Below are 17,330 nucleotides of genomic sequence, written 5' to 3'. Positions count from 1 at the left end.
CTTGAGGGCACTGAATTGGGGAAGGAGATATTTGACTCCCCCTCCCACATACACACACACACTATTTTGTGTGTCCAAGACTTGATTACTGAATTCCCAGTCCAGATTTTCTGATGAATCGGAAAGGCCAGGAAGGATTTGTTTATTTTATTTCTATTATACACTTCTTAACCTCCCTTCTCTCTTGGATAACTTGGACAGCATTCCATCAAATCTCCCAAGCTTATGAAAATCTACAATGCATTGAATGATGACAGTTAAACAAAAACAAATATCACACTTACAACAGTAGGTGGCGTTTCTTGAGGTTTAAATGATAATAAAGGTGGTGGGGAATCCCTGTCTCCAGTGACATTGTTCCTTTCAGCTAGATAAGAGACTCCACTGACGGAAGGTTGGTAGGGGGGCTGCAAAGCAATTGCTGGACGGATTGGGTCCCCAAGCTTCTTAGCACTGGAACTCAACTGCTCTTCAGACAATTGAGCAGATTTGGCTATAGCTTAAAGGCAAACAAGGCAGACAATACTGTGATTCAAACATGTAGAATTAATATGCTTAGAATATATTATTGGGGGACTTTCTTTAGTTAAAAGTTAAAGGCTTCCCTTGCACATATGTGCTAGTCATTCCTGCCGCGAGGGGGCGGTGCTCATTTCTGTTTCAAAGCCAAAGAGCCAGCGCTGTCCGAAGACGTCTCTGTGGTCATGTGGCTGGCATGACTAAATGCCGAAGGTACCCGAAACGCTGTTACTTTCCCACCAAAGGTGGTTCCTATTTTTTCTACTTGCATTTTTACATGCTTTCAAACTGCTAGGTTGGCAAAAGCTGGACAAGCTCACTTCATTAAGCAGGGCTAGGGATTCGAACCGCTGAACTGCCAACCTTTCTGATCGACAAGCTCAGCATCTTAGCCAGAGAGCCACCTTGTCCCCTTTCCTTAGAAAATGTTAAAAGCAAATATTACTGGTAGAAAGGTATGCTGGCTGAGTTATTTCCTTCTCATATCTTTTAGAATACTGTTAAGATTTTCTTTTTTATTATTATTATTATTTTCCTTCTACACCACCTTACAGTCATTATAGCAACATTATTATGTCATGATACCTGCACATGTAAACATTATTTCGCTTCTATGTTTATAAACCTATACACAGTTCTCTCTCTTTCGCTATTTGGCTTAATTAATTTTATTCATGTTTTGCAGCCATTTGTACAAATTGTTCCAAATTTCATAACATTCTGACTCTTGTCTTTTAATTTTAGTGTTAATTTGTTCATCTCTGCACAATCCAAAAAATTTTGGATCACTAATTTGTATAACTAGTGATACAAATTTGTAGCTGTGGTCAGCAGATGTGTTAATATGTACTTAATTTTCTTTGTATATTTCCTTTTGATTATTCCCAGAAGAAAGAGTTCAGGTTTGTATTTTATTTGTTCTCCTGTAATTTCTTGCACCCATTTCCAAACATTTGTCCAATATTTTTGAGTTTCCGGGCAGGTCCACCATATGTGATAGAAAGTCCCTTGTATTTTTTTACACTTCCAGCAAGTCGGATTCATTTTTGGGTACATTTTAGCCAATCTCGTTGGTGGTAAATGCCAACGATAAAACATTTTATACATATTTTTTTTGAGTGCTACTGATCGTGTTAGTTTATAATTTGTGTTCCAAATTCTTTCCCAATCCACTAGATCTATATTATGTCCAAAGTTTTTGGCCCACGCTATCATGCAACCTTTAACTTTTTCTTCTTCTAATGTTACTTTTAATAAATATTTGTAAATTTTCATTATGAATTTATTTTTCAGGCCAATTAAAATTTTATCTATTTGTTGTAATTCTGTGTATATTCCATATTCTTTTACATCTGTTTTGTATATCGATTGTAGTTGAAGGTATGGCCACCAGTCTATATTTATATTTTGCCCCTTTAATTCCTGATTGGTTTTCAAATTTCCTTGGATGTCTAAAATTTCACTATACCTAATCATTTTCGATAGATCTAGTGTATTGGGATGTGTCATGGTTTCCATAGTGGAAAGCCATGTCGGTATTTTCATGTAGTATTTTTCTCTAATTTTATTCCCGACCTGTATCAGTGCATCTCTAATATAGTGCCTATGAAAGTAGACACTTTTATTTCTTTTTACCCTCTTCCTATAGGAAAAAGTGCCATCCCGTTTGCAAATTGTGGCCATCTAATGTTAGTATTCCTTTTTTTTAAAAAATTTATCCAATCCCTAATCCATGTTAATGCTGCTGCCTTGTAATAAAGCTCCCAGTCAGGGAGTCCCATACCACCTCTGTTTCTGTCATCCTGCAGAGCTTTCAACTTTATCCTGGCTTTCTTCCCTTGCCATATACATTTTAATATAATCTTGTTCAATTCAATAAAAAAGTTTTTTTCTAATTTTATGGGGATTGTTTGAAATAAGTATTAATAGTCTCGGTAATACATTCATTTTTATCGCTGCTATTTTCCCTACTAGTGATAATTGTAGTTTCCTCCATAATTCTAGATCTATTTTTATTTGTTGCACTAATTTTGTATAATTATTTTCTTTTATAGTTGAGCACTTTGCAGTTAGCCATATTCCAAGATATTTAACTTTCTTTGTCACTTGCAGTCCTATTATTCTTTCTAATTCTTTATTTTGTTCTTCCTTCAAATTTTTAGTTATCATTTTAGACTTTTCTCTATAATCTTTAACCCGGGTACATCTCCATATTTTTCTAATTGTCGCATTAAACTATTTCCTGTTTCTAGCGGATCTTCTATAATGAATACCAAATCATCCGCAAAGGCCGGAATTTTATACTCTTCTCTTTTAATTTTAGTTCCTCTTATCTCTGAATTTTGTCTAATTCTTATTAGCAGACTTTCAAGCGTCAGGATAAATAGTAGAGGTGATAGTGGGCAACCCTGCCTTACGCCTTTCATTATTTTAAAGGTCTCTGTACTTTCCCTATTTAATAATATATTTGCCCTTTGGGTAGAGAATATCGTTTCTATTAATCTTTCAAATTGGTCCCCTAATTTCATATTCTTAATTTGTTGCATCATGAATTCCCAATTTAAATTGTCAAATGCCTTCTGTGCATCCAGAAAAACAAGTGCCACTTGTTTCTCTGGATGCGCCTCGTAGTACTCTAAGATATTTGCTACTAATCTGGTATTATTCCTAATTTGTCTTGTTGGGATAAATCCATTTTGGTCTGGATGTATATAGTCATTTAATAGTTTTTTCAATCTCTCCGCTATTATTGTTGTGAATATTTTATAGTCGGCTTTTAACAATGAGATTGGGCTATAGTTTTGAATCTTTTTTTTATTAGCACCTTCTTTAAATATGTGCTTCCCTCCATGAATCCGGTATTTTTGCTTTCATCCGTGCCTCATTATACATCTCCAACATCAAGGGTTCTATCAATTCATTCAAATCATCTATTATTTTATACCATTCTGCTGGAAATCCATCTGGGCCTGGCGTTTTATTATTTTTCTGTTTTTGGATCGACTGTTTCAATTCTAGTTTTGTTATTTTTTTTGACATTTCTTTCATGTCTTGTTATTGACGGTGTTTCTTCTCCGTTCAGATATTCTTTTGTTTTTCATCTGCTTGTTCCCCTTTATACAGATTCTCAAAGTACTTGTATGCAATCCTTTTCTTCCCTTCCATTGTATGTTGTAATTCACCAGTTTCCTCTTGAAGTTGCTATAATAATCTTTTCTCTCTCTCTTTTCTCAATCTGTATGACAACCACGTCCACCGTTTATTTGCTTGTCAAAGAAATTTTGTTTTGTTAGTTTTAGGCCCTTTACCGTTTCTTCCTGGTCTGATATATTTAATTTATGTTTTGCTAACATCCAATCCTTTCTAATTTTGTCATTCTGTGGTTTATGTTGTAATTCTATTTCTAATTTTTTAATTTCCTCCTCTATCTTCTGTTGTGCCCATTTCTCTTTGTTTCTTTTTGCTGAATACACTATAATAATTCCATGAGAATAAGCTTTCATGGTGTCCCATAGATTTTGTATAAATGTCTGTTCTTTTGTGTTTTCCTTAAGGAATAACTCCAATTCGTTTCTACATTTTGAATAAATTCTTTTTCTTTTAATATTTGCAAATTTAATATCCATCTTCGTCTACTTTTTTTCCTTCCCAAATTATTTTAATGGGGTTGTGATCTGCCCACGTATTTGGTAATATTTCAATTGTATGTATTTCTGCCCCTATTTCCCCATTCATCCATGCCATATCAATCCGTGACCAGGATTGATGTGGATTGGAGTAAAAGGTAAATTGTTTTTTTTCTGGTTCCATTTTTCTCCAAATATCTATTAAATTTAGCTCCTCCATCATCTCAAAGCAAGTTGTTAATATTTTTTATTTTTAGTTTTTTTGTCATTTACGTAATATTTTTTACTGTCCACTATGGCATTATAATCTCCTATCATACAAATATTCCTCAATCCAATTTCTCTAATTTTTTCATGTAGTTTTTTCTAAAAGTCCTTCTGATTTTCTTTTGGGGCATATATTATAGCAATAATAATAGCAATAACAGTAGACTTATATACCGCTTCATAGGGCTTTCAGCCCTCTCTAAGCGGTTTACAGAGTCAGCATATTGCCCCCAACAACAATCCGAGTCCTCATTTTACCCACCTCGGAAGGATGGAAGGCTGAGTCAACCCTGAGCTGGTGAGATTTGAACCGCTGAACTGCTGATCTAGCAGTCAGCCTGCAGTGCTGCATTTAACCACTGCGCCACCTTGGCTCTTATATTGCTACCAGTAGTACTGATTTTTGGTTTATCCCTATCTCTACCTTTAATATTCTTCCCTTTGGATCTACATAAATTAAATTAAATTTGTCTTTATCCCATCTTTAACATATCGCTATCCCTTTTCTCTTTTCTTCTGCTGATGCTGTATATAATTTTCCTAATTTAGGACATTCCAGGTATTTTATATCTTGTTTTTTAATGTGTGTTTCCTGTAAGCATATTATATCTGGCTTTTGTTTTGTTAATTTTGCCCAGATATACTTTCTTTTTGTTGGGGAATTTAAACCATTAATATTTATTGACAATAATTGAATTTCTTCTTCCATCCTCCTAATTCTCTGCCTGTCTTTATTTTTTATTGACTCTAGTTTCTTTTTCGGCTCCTTGTTTTTGGTCCTCCTCCTCTCTCCATTGCTCTTTCTCCTCCCTACTACTTTTTCCTTGTTCTCCTTCCATTGTTCTCTGTTGTTGTTCTTCCTGGCTTCTATATTCCAACTCCTCCTTACTGCTCTGTTCCTCTTCCGGGCCTGCTAGTTGCTCATATAAATCTTGTGCCTTCTCCAGATTGTCAACTTTCATCCTTTTCTCCTGCCAAGTTACCAGCACCCCTTCAGGTACAAACTACCTAAATAATCAGTTGTGTCACCAGAAATCGATAGTCTCTCTGTTGCTCCCTCACTTCGCGCAATTTGTTTCAGGGTTTGTATCTCTTTCTCTTTTTACACTATCGACTCGTCTCTTGTTATTCTATAAATTATATCTCTCTCTTTTTTCCTCGTGAATCTAATGTGTACTTCTCCAGGCAATCAGTATCTTCTGCCATAATTAGTGCTTACCCTGTATATATCGGCCAATTCATTTAGGATCTCATGCTTGTCTCTTTGTAATATCTCTGCTATTAATTCCAACATTATCATTTGTAAATCTTCCTCTTTTGTCTGTTACATTCTGGAATCGGAGATAAAATGCTGCATGATCCATTTCCAGGTGGATGAGGGAGTCTTCTTAGTTTTCGGTTGACGTTTTCATCTGCTGTTCAACTAAGTCTAGTTTCTTTGTTTGTTCTGTTCTTTTTTCTACCGCTTTTATTGATTGTTCATTTTTTCCAGGGTTTGTTGTCTTATTCCCATTTTATCATCTAATTTCTGTATGTCATTTTTAACTTCATTTTTCATTTCACTCATCTCTATTTTCATTTCATTTCATTCATATCCGTTTTCAATTCACTGTGGTTTTTAGCTACTGCCTCTTGAAGCTTGGTCATAGTTTCTTGGATGCTTAACAATGCTGCCTGCACATTTTCGATATTCGATCCGGAATCTGTTTTTTCCATTGTTGACCTTTGGGATGCTGGAGAAGCAGTCAATACCTTTCTTGCTGGATTTACAGTTGTCTTTTTCCCGTCTTTCAGTGATGTTGTGATACTCACCATCTCTTTTAAAATTTTATCTTTTAGTATATTATATATGTTGTCCCAAATTAGTATCCAATAACTTGACTGTTATTTTTATTTCAACTTCTTTTTTTCCCTATCAATATTCTCCCCCCCTTTTAATCACAATCCTAAATTTGCTACTAATAGGCTATACACTGTTACATTAGATATTACTGATAATATAATATATGCTTTGCTGTTAAGTTTTTTTAAATAACTCCTTAACTTAGCTTGTTCTATCTATAATAATCCACAAACAGTAGTCCTAAAGCAGTATAAGCAACTTAAATAATGTCTATATATCTCTCTAAATTATTCAATAATAACCGGTAATAATAATAAGGAAAAAGCAGAGAGAGAAGGATAGAGAGAGGAAGCCTCAGTACTCAGTACCCATTTTTACCAACAGTGCTATATCTTAAGAATGCAATTATTTCATTATATCCTTAGTGTAATTACTGCAATTAATTCAAAGATATTTATAACCATAGACATATATATAAGGATATCCACAAGCTTTCCACTCACTTGTTTATAAATATATAGATTTGAGTACTTGTTTATAGGTATAAATATTATATATAAATATTATATATAATTGTAACTTATTTCACTAAACTATTGATGCAGTCGATTCGTTCAACACCTTTTCTTTTACTTTTTTAAAAAAGTTCTGGGTTGAATTACTTTTCTTTTCAGTCTTTGCAAAATTGTCCACGCTCTTCTGTTCTAAATAGTTCTAGATAATTTCAGTACAGCTGTTGCATCAGCCTTCCCCTTCCATTTCATTGTCCTCTTCTTTTTCCTAACTGCTATCTGTCAGCCGCCGCCCGCAAGCACACCACCGTTCCCCAAGTCCTCCTTCTCTCTCGGTTTCTTTTCCACCACTTGAGTCTATATGTCTTAAGAGTCAGTTCGTCTCTTCCTTGTTGTCTCCTCTCCGATCGCTCATTTACGCCAATTAGTTCTTTTGGGCCGGTCTTTGCCTCTAAAAATCTGCCGCTCTCATTCCTATGGGTGGCCGCTCGGTTATAGGGCTCTCACCCGATCTCTAGAGACTCACTGCTTTGCCCGTTCTTCTCTGCGATCTTCCTTTTCTGCCAACACTCACCGCTGTTTCCACTCGCAAGCCAATCCACTAATCCACTCGATGACACAACAGGTTCATTAAATTCTTCCTTCCCCTTTTAGATAGTATGTCGAGACTTCAAGTCCGCCATTGAAACAAGGCAGATGCTTGCATGCTGGATTAAAAGGGTATCCCCACGTCGTAGCGGGTGGTCGCCCTTCGCCTTGTTATTCCTAGGGTTTCCCTATTCCCCCGCATCTCTCTCCAAGATCAGCGTACTCCCGCAGGGGTCCTTCCAAACATGTAGATTGAGATAATAAGTCAGAGCCCTGATTTCTTCCCCACACTCATCCCGGACATCACCACCCGGAAGTACTGTTAAGATTTTCAATGTAGTAATTGAAATGTAAAAATATGCCACACTAGCATTAAGTCACACTTCCCCCTTCTGTAAGGGGTACCTTTTGGGATGGCTACAGCCATAAAGGATATCATGTGTGGTATGCTGTGCTCTTCAAAAGTGGACAGACTTTTTTAAATTTTTAGTTTCATTTTTAATTTGGTTTCAAATATACTGCTTTCGAAGTATTATTTTATTGGTGGTTTGGTAATTTAAAAAACTACCATGTTTTCCATTGAGCTTCAACATTAAGATTCTCTTTCAATATTGTCTGCCGAAGAAAAAACACCGCATATTTTGGTTTTTAGAGAATAGACAGAACCAACTAAATTCTTCCCTGTGTAGAGGAAGTTTTCTTGTGTAGATTCATGAGCAGTCTGGGAAGGATTCCAGACTGCATTTGGAAGCAGCAGCTTAGGAAAAGTCAGGAAAGGGAGTCTACGAGACAATGGTGGGAACGAAGATGGTTAAGGATGCACATTTTGTGTTCTTACTTACTAGATCATGCCAGTCTAAATCCACCTGATTAAGCCCATGGAAGGTCTTCTTCGATAACTGCTATATTCCCCACCGAAATATAACCATCCCCAGGATAAGACCGTTGAACATCAACATCATTATCTTAGATGCTCACCTGGTCTTTCTGAAATAACAGTATTTTTTCCACTGGAGGACAGACGAAATGGTTCTCTAAAAGTTGCAGGTACTTCAGATCCTGCAGCCTTTTTGGGGACTTCTTTTCCTGATGGTAACACTGAAAAACATTCATTAGCAGAATATGAATATTTAATCTAGTAATTTTGTGAATGTTAGGAAGTAGATTTAGAGGCACAAGATACAATGAAGTATCTTCTTTCAGGGCATCAATAAAGTTTTTCCATAACTTCCAACTGGAGGGGATTTTTATATATATTTTGCCCAGGAAATAAAGGACAGGTTGAGAAATCATCTGCACCTAATTTTCTAGAAATAGCTGCAGGTGGAGGAAAAAATCTACTCAAAACCTGGAACCGTATTACACTACATCAAAAATAACCCTCGCTTTTTACAACCCTCTAGTCCCTATTTGGGATAGAGTTGGAGTGACTGGATGGAGCTGAGTGTTTACTGGCTGTGTGTCCTTCCTGATGCCTATGTGGAGTTCACAGCAGATATTTTTTCTTTGTGCCCTAGAAGAGAAACGTCTGCCACTACCTAGGATTGAACTCTCCACCTTCTGAGTGGGAGTTGAGCATCTTCACCATTAGGCCGCTCTAATATTATCCTACATTCTTAAAAGAAAACCGGTCTATTAAAATTCTCAAAAAAACCATTTATTTTGCAGTGCACAAAGAATGACCCCTCAGTTAGGGGTGAAATCTGCACAGGTTGTATAGATGAGTGAACTGACCTATACTCACTGGTAAAGCTTTTTTTTTTTTAATGAAACATATAGAGTTTTTTTGCAGGAAGGATGACAACAGCCCACAATTGAGACTTTCAAAGTGCTCCTTGTACAATAACCATTTCATCAGTCGCATTTGGCTGTTGTTGTTTTTTCCAGAGCCTGCTCACCTTCATTTCTCAGCGAAAACAAATAAGCTGTGTCACCAAGCTTGATCAGCTCACTTGTAGATTCTGAACCACCAGCCTCCAAAGACGGATCAAGCAGCTCTGATGACTGAGAAGATCTAAACAGAACACAATACAGTAAGGTGATTTTTATGATTTGGCCACAAGGTGGTAGAATACATAAGAAGCATCAATCAATGCCTTCAGTCCTACAGAAATTAAGGGGGAAGGGATGTTGCCAATATATTAGAACCATGACAGAAACACAGTGAGAAAAAGGTTAACTTCGATTTTCTAGCTGAGCACTTATTTTGTGAGGGGCAACTGGTGCCTTCTTTCCTGTGCCCGGCTTTTTTCATGAGAGAAGGTCCTGGGCTGGGCATGGATGTAGGAGATGCCAGAGAAACCTTGGCTGCACCAGTGTGAAAAGTAATGGCGTGAAAGGTCCTGAATGGTGCAGGAGTAGCATGTGATATGGTGGCAGGCAGGGCTGGATGTAGGGGCAGCTGACAGGAGCAGGTAGTTAGGCAGCCAACAGGGCAAAGAGGGAGGGAGGAAGATGGGGGGCTGGTTCAAAGTAGGCAGCCCCTTACCTTACAAAGGCTCCGAGCTGGGAAGGGACCAAGCTATGAATGGCTTGAGCTGGTGGGTCCTCACCTAATGCTCAGATTCAGTTAAGAAGACCATCAGTTAACAATGACTGCCAGGGTTGAAATAATTAAGCAATGTCGTGTGACATCATGCTTTACAAAGGCATTGCTTAGCGACAGTAATTCTGGCCCCTATTACCATTGTTAACCGAAGACTACCTATAATTTGTTAATTAAGCTACCTTGAGTCTTTCCAATGTGTCCGCCAAATATGTATAACAAGTTAAATCTAACTGCAGATGCAGTGATAAGAAGACAGCAAGTGTTGCTCTATAGTAATTTTCTCAAGCAACTTGGAAGAGAAAGAATACATTTTTCCTGCAATTCATGCTAATTCATACAGAATGTGTCAGGAATAGTTATGGCAACCTCTGTCCACATATAAAATATTTTAAAGGTGCAGCCAACTGTACATGCCAAAGGTGAAATATCTGAAAAGAGCCTGAACAGTTGCATTATTCCTTATTAATGCTACCTAACAACTACTGAAACCAACTACTCGGTGGTGCAGTGGTTAGAGTGCAGTACTGCAGGCTACTTCTGCTGAAAGCTGTCTGACTGCAATTTGGCAGTTCAAATCCCACCAGGCTCAAGGTTGACTCAGCCTTCCATCCTTCCGAGGTGGGTAAAATGAGGAGCCAGATTGTTGGGGGCAATAGGCTGACTCTGAAAATTGCTTAGAGAGAGGGCTATAAAGCACCGTAAAGCAGTATATAAGTCTAAGTGCTATGGCTACTAATGAGCTCTTTGTGAGCTAGTAAAGCAGCAGACAACTATGGACCTGTCTTACCCTTCAGCTGAGGGTTGCTCTAGGGAGGGAACTGGGATGTCAAAGCCATCTTCTGGCATCTTTGAATCAGTGTGCTGCACCTCTGTTTCTGCCATCTGCTTAAGACCACCTGTTTATAAACAATACTATTAAAAGCAATAGATAAAAAAAAATTTTTGAAAAATTAATTAACATTCTCCCCTCCTATGTATACATCTGTCCTGGCACTTTTTAGAATCTATTGGCCAATAAAACAAAATAACAAAAAAAAATACAGATAGTCCTCAACCACTCATGTAGTGACCATTCAAAGTTACAATGGCACTGGAAAAAGTGACTAACAACCGGTCCTCACAACAGTTGCAGCATCTCCATGGTCACGTGATCAAAATCTGGTTGCTTGGCAGCCGGTATGTATTTATGAGACATGTTGCATTAACTTGGGCATCTATACGGTAGTTGTAGTCAAACCTTTTCATTTCCTTTCTTATGGTTTACTTCCGAACTGTAGTACTTGCAATGTGGCTTCGGCAGTTTTGAAAATGCAAACCACATTATCACTTTAAAATGACTACATCCAAACAGAAGCCATATGCTAAATAAATAAATAAATCCAAACAGAATATTTCTTTAAATACTTATTTACTACCATAGTAGGCCAATCCACTGATGGTTACAGCAAAGTACAGGAGGTCCCCGACATACAACCGGGATGGGGATGAGAATTTCCATTGTTAAGCTAGGTGTTCGTTCAAGTGAGTCATGCCCGATTTTACAACCATTTCTGCCACAGTTGTTAAGAGAACCACTACAGTTGTTAAGTATCATGCAGTCATTAAGTGAATCTGACTTCCTCCATTGACTTTTCTTGCTGGAAACCAACTGGGAAGGTTACAAATGGTGATCGTATGACCCTGGGATGCTGCAGCCATCGTAAATACAAACTGGTTGCCAAGCATCCAAAGTTTGACCAGGTGACTGTGGGGATGCTATGATAGTTGTGTGAGAACTGATTGTAAATCACTTTTTCTAGCAGCATTGTAACTTTGAATGGTCAATAAACAAATTGTTGTAAGTTGAGGACTACCTGTAACAAATATTCCATCATATGCTAATTTTGTTCCAAACAGTTCTTTTATCAACAATTCCTTTCCAATAATTCAAACAAAAGGGTAAGCAATGAAAAAAAAAAGATGAATAATAAGCAGCATAACCTCCCACACTTAACTTTGGTTGAGAATAGTGTTCAGGGCTGTTTTGCACCTACTAGAATTGTGAATGTATATTTGGCAAATCCAAAAAGGAAGCAAAAGCGACACAGATAAATTCGTGTGTCCAGGAAATACATATAAAGAGACTATGCTCAATCCTTAACCAAGATACAACAGGTTTCCCCCTTTGGATTCTAATTACAGGTCTATTTTACTTACTTTCATAGAAAGATATTTAACCACAAAATATCCATGAAGAGGACGTTACAATTTACAATCTATCCATAAGAATGGCTCTACATTCTATAACTGGATTAATATATTACAATTAAGTTTGTTGCTGCTGTACTCATGTGTTGAGCAAAATCATAAACCACAGCCATCCTAGAATGCCTTGCTGAAATTTGTCAAAAAAGTTGAAAATTGATAATTTTTTCCTCTGAAAGCCCAGTAAAAAAAGGTTTTTTTAACCTTTTGGGGGATTGTAAAAACAGTCTCCCCTATTAAAAAAAACCCTGAAGAAATAAGAGCCCAATAGAGGTAATCCTCATCTTACAACCATTCATTTAGCAACCATTTGAAGCTACAATGGCACTGAAAAAAATGACTTAAAATGGTCCTTGTACATGTAACCATTGCAACATTGTACCATCCAGGAGTTTGAAAACTGGTATGTACATACAGCAGTAACAGCATTCCGGGTCATGGGATTGCCATTTGTGACCTTTTCAGCAAAGACAACAGAGGAAGATGGATTTGCCTAATGACCACATGTTTCACTTAACTACCTTGCTTAGCAATGGAAATTCTAGTCCCAATTGTGGTCATAAATTGAGGACTATCTGTATATCAGCTTTGCCATCTCCTACAATGTTGCTGGGTAATTTCTGTACCATCTGCAGGTTTCAGAAGCCAATATTCCATTTTTAAAGTCTATTAAGACTCTAAAAACTTGCTTCACCTCGTTACAAATCAAAATCAACTTGGATCTTATAAAATTAAACAAACCACATTAAGGCTTTACATAATTTGTAAACCTACCCAATGAAGGCACTTCATGTGTAGCAATCAGAATTTCATATAGGAACACACTGTCAGTAAATATCACAAATTGCTTTTACTGAGATGAGAAAGAAACGCACCACACTCCCACTAATTAATGTAACATTTCCTTTTCAGCAAAAGGCAATTTGAGATAATTGCATGAGACACTTTTAAATTAAATGTTTCATCTATAATTTGAGCAAAAACGTAATTTCAGTCCTTGCTAGTATCACTATAGCAAGGTGCATACATTTACATCCAAACAATACAACATAATTACTTTATAGCAAAGGCTACCACAATCAGTGAACCAGTAAACACTTAACATTCAGTAATGATGTTTTTAAAAAAATAATTACATCCCCATTTCTTGAAGTAGACGTATAAATACTAATAAAAAGATGTTATTTCTCAAAAAAGATAATTTATGGTTTAATAAGCTATTTCTCTCACCATCCTGTTGAGAAGCAGTTTCACTTTCTTCCGTAAGATATTCAAGTAAGCCATCAAATATTTCCAAGAGATTCCTAATAGACTCCGTATCTCCTTTCACAATATTTTCTCCTTCATAAAAACACACAGTATTATCTTAGAACAGAAGTAAAAGGTTGGGAGGATGCAACTGAACTGGGCTAAGAGCAAAATTCTCAGGTTCTGCTTCAATGAGCACTCCTGATAAGTGAATATCCAACTCAAAATAGTAACTGCACATGTATTAGATTTTATTCTGTTGGGAATGCTTATTCTAATGAAGAAAAGCTTCTCAGCAAAAGGACACCATGCAAAATCAGTTTCTTTCATTCCAGACAACTTTCCCTGCCTGGCCTTCCTCCAAGAAAGGCAATGCTGAAAGAAAAACTCATCATATAATTCCCAGAGTTACAATATACAATAGTTGTCTTGAATCTGCATTGTCCAAAAAAAAACCCCAGTAACCCCAACAAAAAAAAGTTGTAATACCAGCACAACTGAGGCATCACCATGAATGGGGGGGGGGGGGAATAATTAAAACCAGAGCGACTTGTTGAATTAGCTCAGTGAAAAACATTAGAACATCTGGGACAACATCTAATCCATGATACGTTTAGGGATACTATGAGTTTTAAAAACTCGTAACATATTCTTTTATTCTTCCCTCTACGTCCATGTGCTTTGCCACGAAAAGAATACAGTCATTGTTTCTGACCTGCATTTCACAGTTTTGATGGGGATTGTTTTGCTACTTGGCTAAAATCATCTTAAGGAAAACCAGTTTGTTACAACTGAGATTTTTCTGTTAGGAAGATGGCTTGCATGGAGGCAAGTCAATCAGGAAAAGATTCAGCTGGTGGCTCCTTCCAGCAACCTGCAATACATATATTAAGAGCCTAATGCTTTCAAAGTGCATCCTACAAAGTTTAAATCCCATTAGAACAAGGGACACTTTAGATGAGAAACTGATTCTTTGCCAGTTTTAAATCTAGGTACTGACTTGTTTATTGTGTAAACAAAGATAAGCACTTGTTACATAATGTGTACTATCAAGATTCTTTGGAAACATTTACTTATAATTACAACTGAATTTGTCGTTACCAATGTTCACTTTATTTGCCAGATAAAACATTATTAAGGCCTGGTGGAAGTATCTTGTATTAAACGCAAGTTTTTAATCAGCTAATTAATTTTTTTTAGTACTAATGAAGTTCGAATGTAGTATAAAAGCATCCTCCTTGATGTTAATGCAAAAGATAGCACAGCTTTCAATATTGCTGAGACTGACCAAGGTTTGTTTGAGCATAACACAACAAATAGTTGCCATAAATTTTACTATTTTACTATAGTTAAAGGTCTATAGTATAATTGTGTTCTCGTTCATTTTGACTATAGCATTTATAAAAATAAGGCATGCCTGAAAGTACCTTTGTAATAATTTTATGCCATCAAAACCTATTTCAAATTTTCAGCAATGGATTTAAAATCTGTAAAGCAGATTAAAACTGCCATATTTTTCAAACTATAAGATGCATTCCCCCCACCCCAAAGTAGGTGTAAATGTCTGTGTGTCTTATAAAGCGTATATTGCGATGGGGAGGGAAGAGGGTTGGTGCAGCACCAACCAGCTGTTGTAGGCAGAGGGGATTGCTACGACTCCCTATTGTTGCTGCCGCTGCTCGTTCGCTTCCAATTGCGGCGATTGGGCCACAGCAAATGGGCGGCTGTGAAGGTGAATGTGAATGGGCCATGGCCACGGCAAATGGCCCACAGCAATCCCCTAGAACAGTTGATCAGCAGTATTCCAGGAGGCCAATACAACCACTAATCAGCTGCTTGGCAGCAAAGCCTCCAGCGTTTCCCAGCAGCGGCATCAGCTCAGCTCAGTTGACTGGTGGTGGGCACAACAGAATGCGCCATAACGAGCCACCTGCTGGGGCTGCAATAACATGCTGAAGCTGATCAGGCTGTTTTCTGTTTGCTGCAAGGATGCTAGCCAGACGAATAACAGATGGATGCTGGGAAGCAGAGGCAGATTTTTTTTCTCGTTTTCCTCCTCTAAAGCTAATGTGCGTCTTATAGTCTGAAGCATGTGATAGTCCAAAAAATACGATACTTCTGCCTACTTGAAAACAACCTTCCCTAAATCTTACTTTTGAATAGACATTTCTAAGACTGAAAACTTTATTTTATTTCATTGATTTTACTAGAACAATTTGAGAGCAAGTACTTTGGAGCAGATTGCTCAGCAGTTGTCACAGAACTTTAGAAGAACTTACTTGTAAGCAAAAGAAAAATAAAATTCCATAAAAAGTATCTAAGAATCTCCATATTGCAAATGTAGATAAAGAAGCATCTAACTTGAAATAAATTTCCATTGGCCCAAAGTACGATCAAATGTAGATTAACTTAAGACAAATAGCTATTTTTAACCATCTTATATCACAAAAGTATGGTACATTTTTGCAACAATTGTTTTTAGTTATACTCACCAGTTATATGTGACAAGCTGATCTGCAAGTAGTCCAGGGCCAAAGAATCTATCACCGCCTGCACATTATGAATATTGTCTTCTTGGCAAGTAGGAACAGCTATGAAATCTGTTAACAACTTTTTGACATTACTACTGTGCATTACAATATACTATAAAGTCAAATAAATGAACTGCATCTTAAATCTTTTGAGAGCAAGTAAGGTCCGCCCCCCAATATTGTAGAAATGCATATAATTCTGAAGTGAACAATGAATTATTGCACAGAATGTAAAAAATACTCCAACATGGTATTCTCGTCACTATCTGAACATCTTAAAAAGGCCTAAAAATTCTCTTCTAGCCCCTCTGGGTGGTCATAGTCCAGAGTGCTCCCACCACCACTGAGACCCCTTATATTTACTCCCCCCCCCCCCCGCACTCTCCCTCACACAAACATACCTCTTACATATATGAGAAACAAAAGATAGCTTGTCCACATTATCCACAAATTCAGAATTAAACTTTTCTACCTTTGATGAGGCTCTACTGTAGATGACCAGGCTGAGCCCAAGGGCGGGGTCAAACACATCATCCATCTGAAGTCTCTGAAAGAGACCTAAGTCCAGCCCCCCTTGAAGTCCGTTGACTCTTATCAATTTGCCTTGAACGTTAGTAGATGCGATTCTTGTGCAACCTACAGTGCTTTCTTAACTCTATCTTGGCTCCTGGTTTCTTGTGTCTGACATCTACTTCATTGAGGCTCTACTTTACAGTATATAGAGATTATTGTGATTTATAATTTATCAGCTCAGACATACTGATACCCCAAGGGTGACTCTGAAAATTCCAGATACAGAAGACAAAAAGGGGGGAAGTGTTTGGGAGAGCAACCCAGACAGGCAGACAAGATAAATATTAAAACCTGAATTGAGATTCACCCTCTATTTAAGAGTTTTTATATTTGTTTTCCAAACTCAGAATACTTTTCCTTTAAATGCAAAAGCAATGAGGAAAATTAAGCTTAAAAAATTAAGTTATTAAACCTCTTAACCTAGATTTATGCCCAAAGTGTTTCAAATGTAAATATGGAACTGTTACCTTGCTGTAAGGATAATGCAAGATACATGCATTCTTACCAGGGACTTTTTCTCCTAATATTGATTCATAAAGATGAACAAAAACTTCAGCTCCACAGTCAGAGAGACTATTAACATGCAGCTGTATGTTACATTTTGTCAGAAGATCATTGGCAACATCCACCCAATCTATTTTAAAATTGTAAGAGAAAATGAAATGTTATGGTTTTAGAAAAAAACAGATGCATTAGCATAAACAGGGATTCAGACCTTTTTACCAAGCAGCCCAATAAAGTTTTTTTATGCTTTTACTAGGATTAAAAATAGAACTCAGCTACTTGAATCCAAATGTTGTAACCAAAATCTAGTAAATCACACTCTAATTC

The 17,330-nt window shown here is 37.0% G+C and overlaps 1 protein-coding gene across 2 annotated transcripts in view; it reads right to left on the bottom strand.

Annotated features, from left to right (window-relative positions):
• CEP95 (centrosomal protein 95) overlaps positions 1-17,330 on the bottom strand; it is a 43,282-nt gene that overhangs the window by 20,645 nt on the left and 5,307 nt on the right. For both annotated transcript variants that reach the window (XM_032209655.1, XM_032209654.1), the window contains exons 2-8: positions 17,005-17,133; positions 15,888-15,995; positions 13,378-13,488; positions 10,691-10,799; positions 9,254-9,369; positions 8,334-8,453; positions 285-499 (exon numbers count right to left, since the gene is read on the bottom strand). In XM_032209655.1, the coding sequence (XP_032065546.1) occupies positions 285-499; positions 8,334-8,453; positions 9,254-9,369; positions 10,691-10,799; positions 13,378-13,488; positions 15,888-15,995; positions 17,005-17,133 (908 nt within the window). The remainder of the gene's footprint in view (positions 1-284; positions 500-8,333; positions 8,454-9,253; positions 9,370-10,690; positions 10,800-13,377; positions 13,489-15,887; positions 15,996-17,004; positions 17,134-17,330) is intronic.

The sequence above is a fragment of the Thamnophis elegans genome, chromosome 2 (assembly GCF_009769535.1).
Source record: "Thamnophis elegans isolate rThaEle1 chromosome 2, rThaEle1.pri, whole genome shotgun sequence".
Lineage (NCBI taxonomy): Eukaryota > Metazoa > Chordata > Lepidosauria > Squamata > Colubridae > Thamnophis > Thamnophis elegans.
The sequence above is the reverse complement of the archived record's forward strand: the minus strand, read 5'-3'. Positions and strand labels throughout refer to the sequence as shown.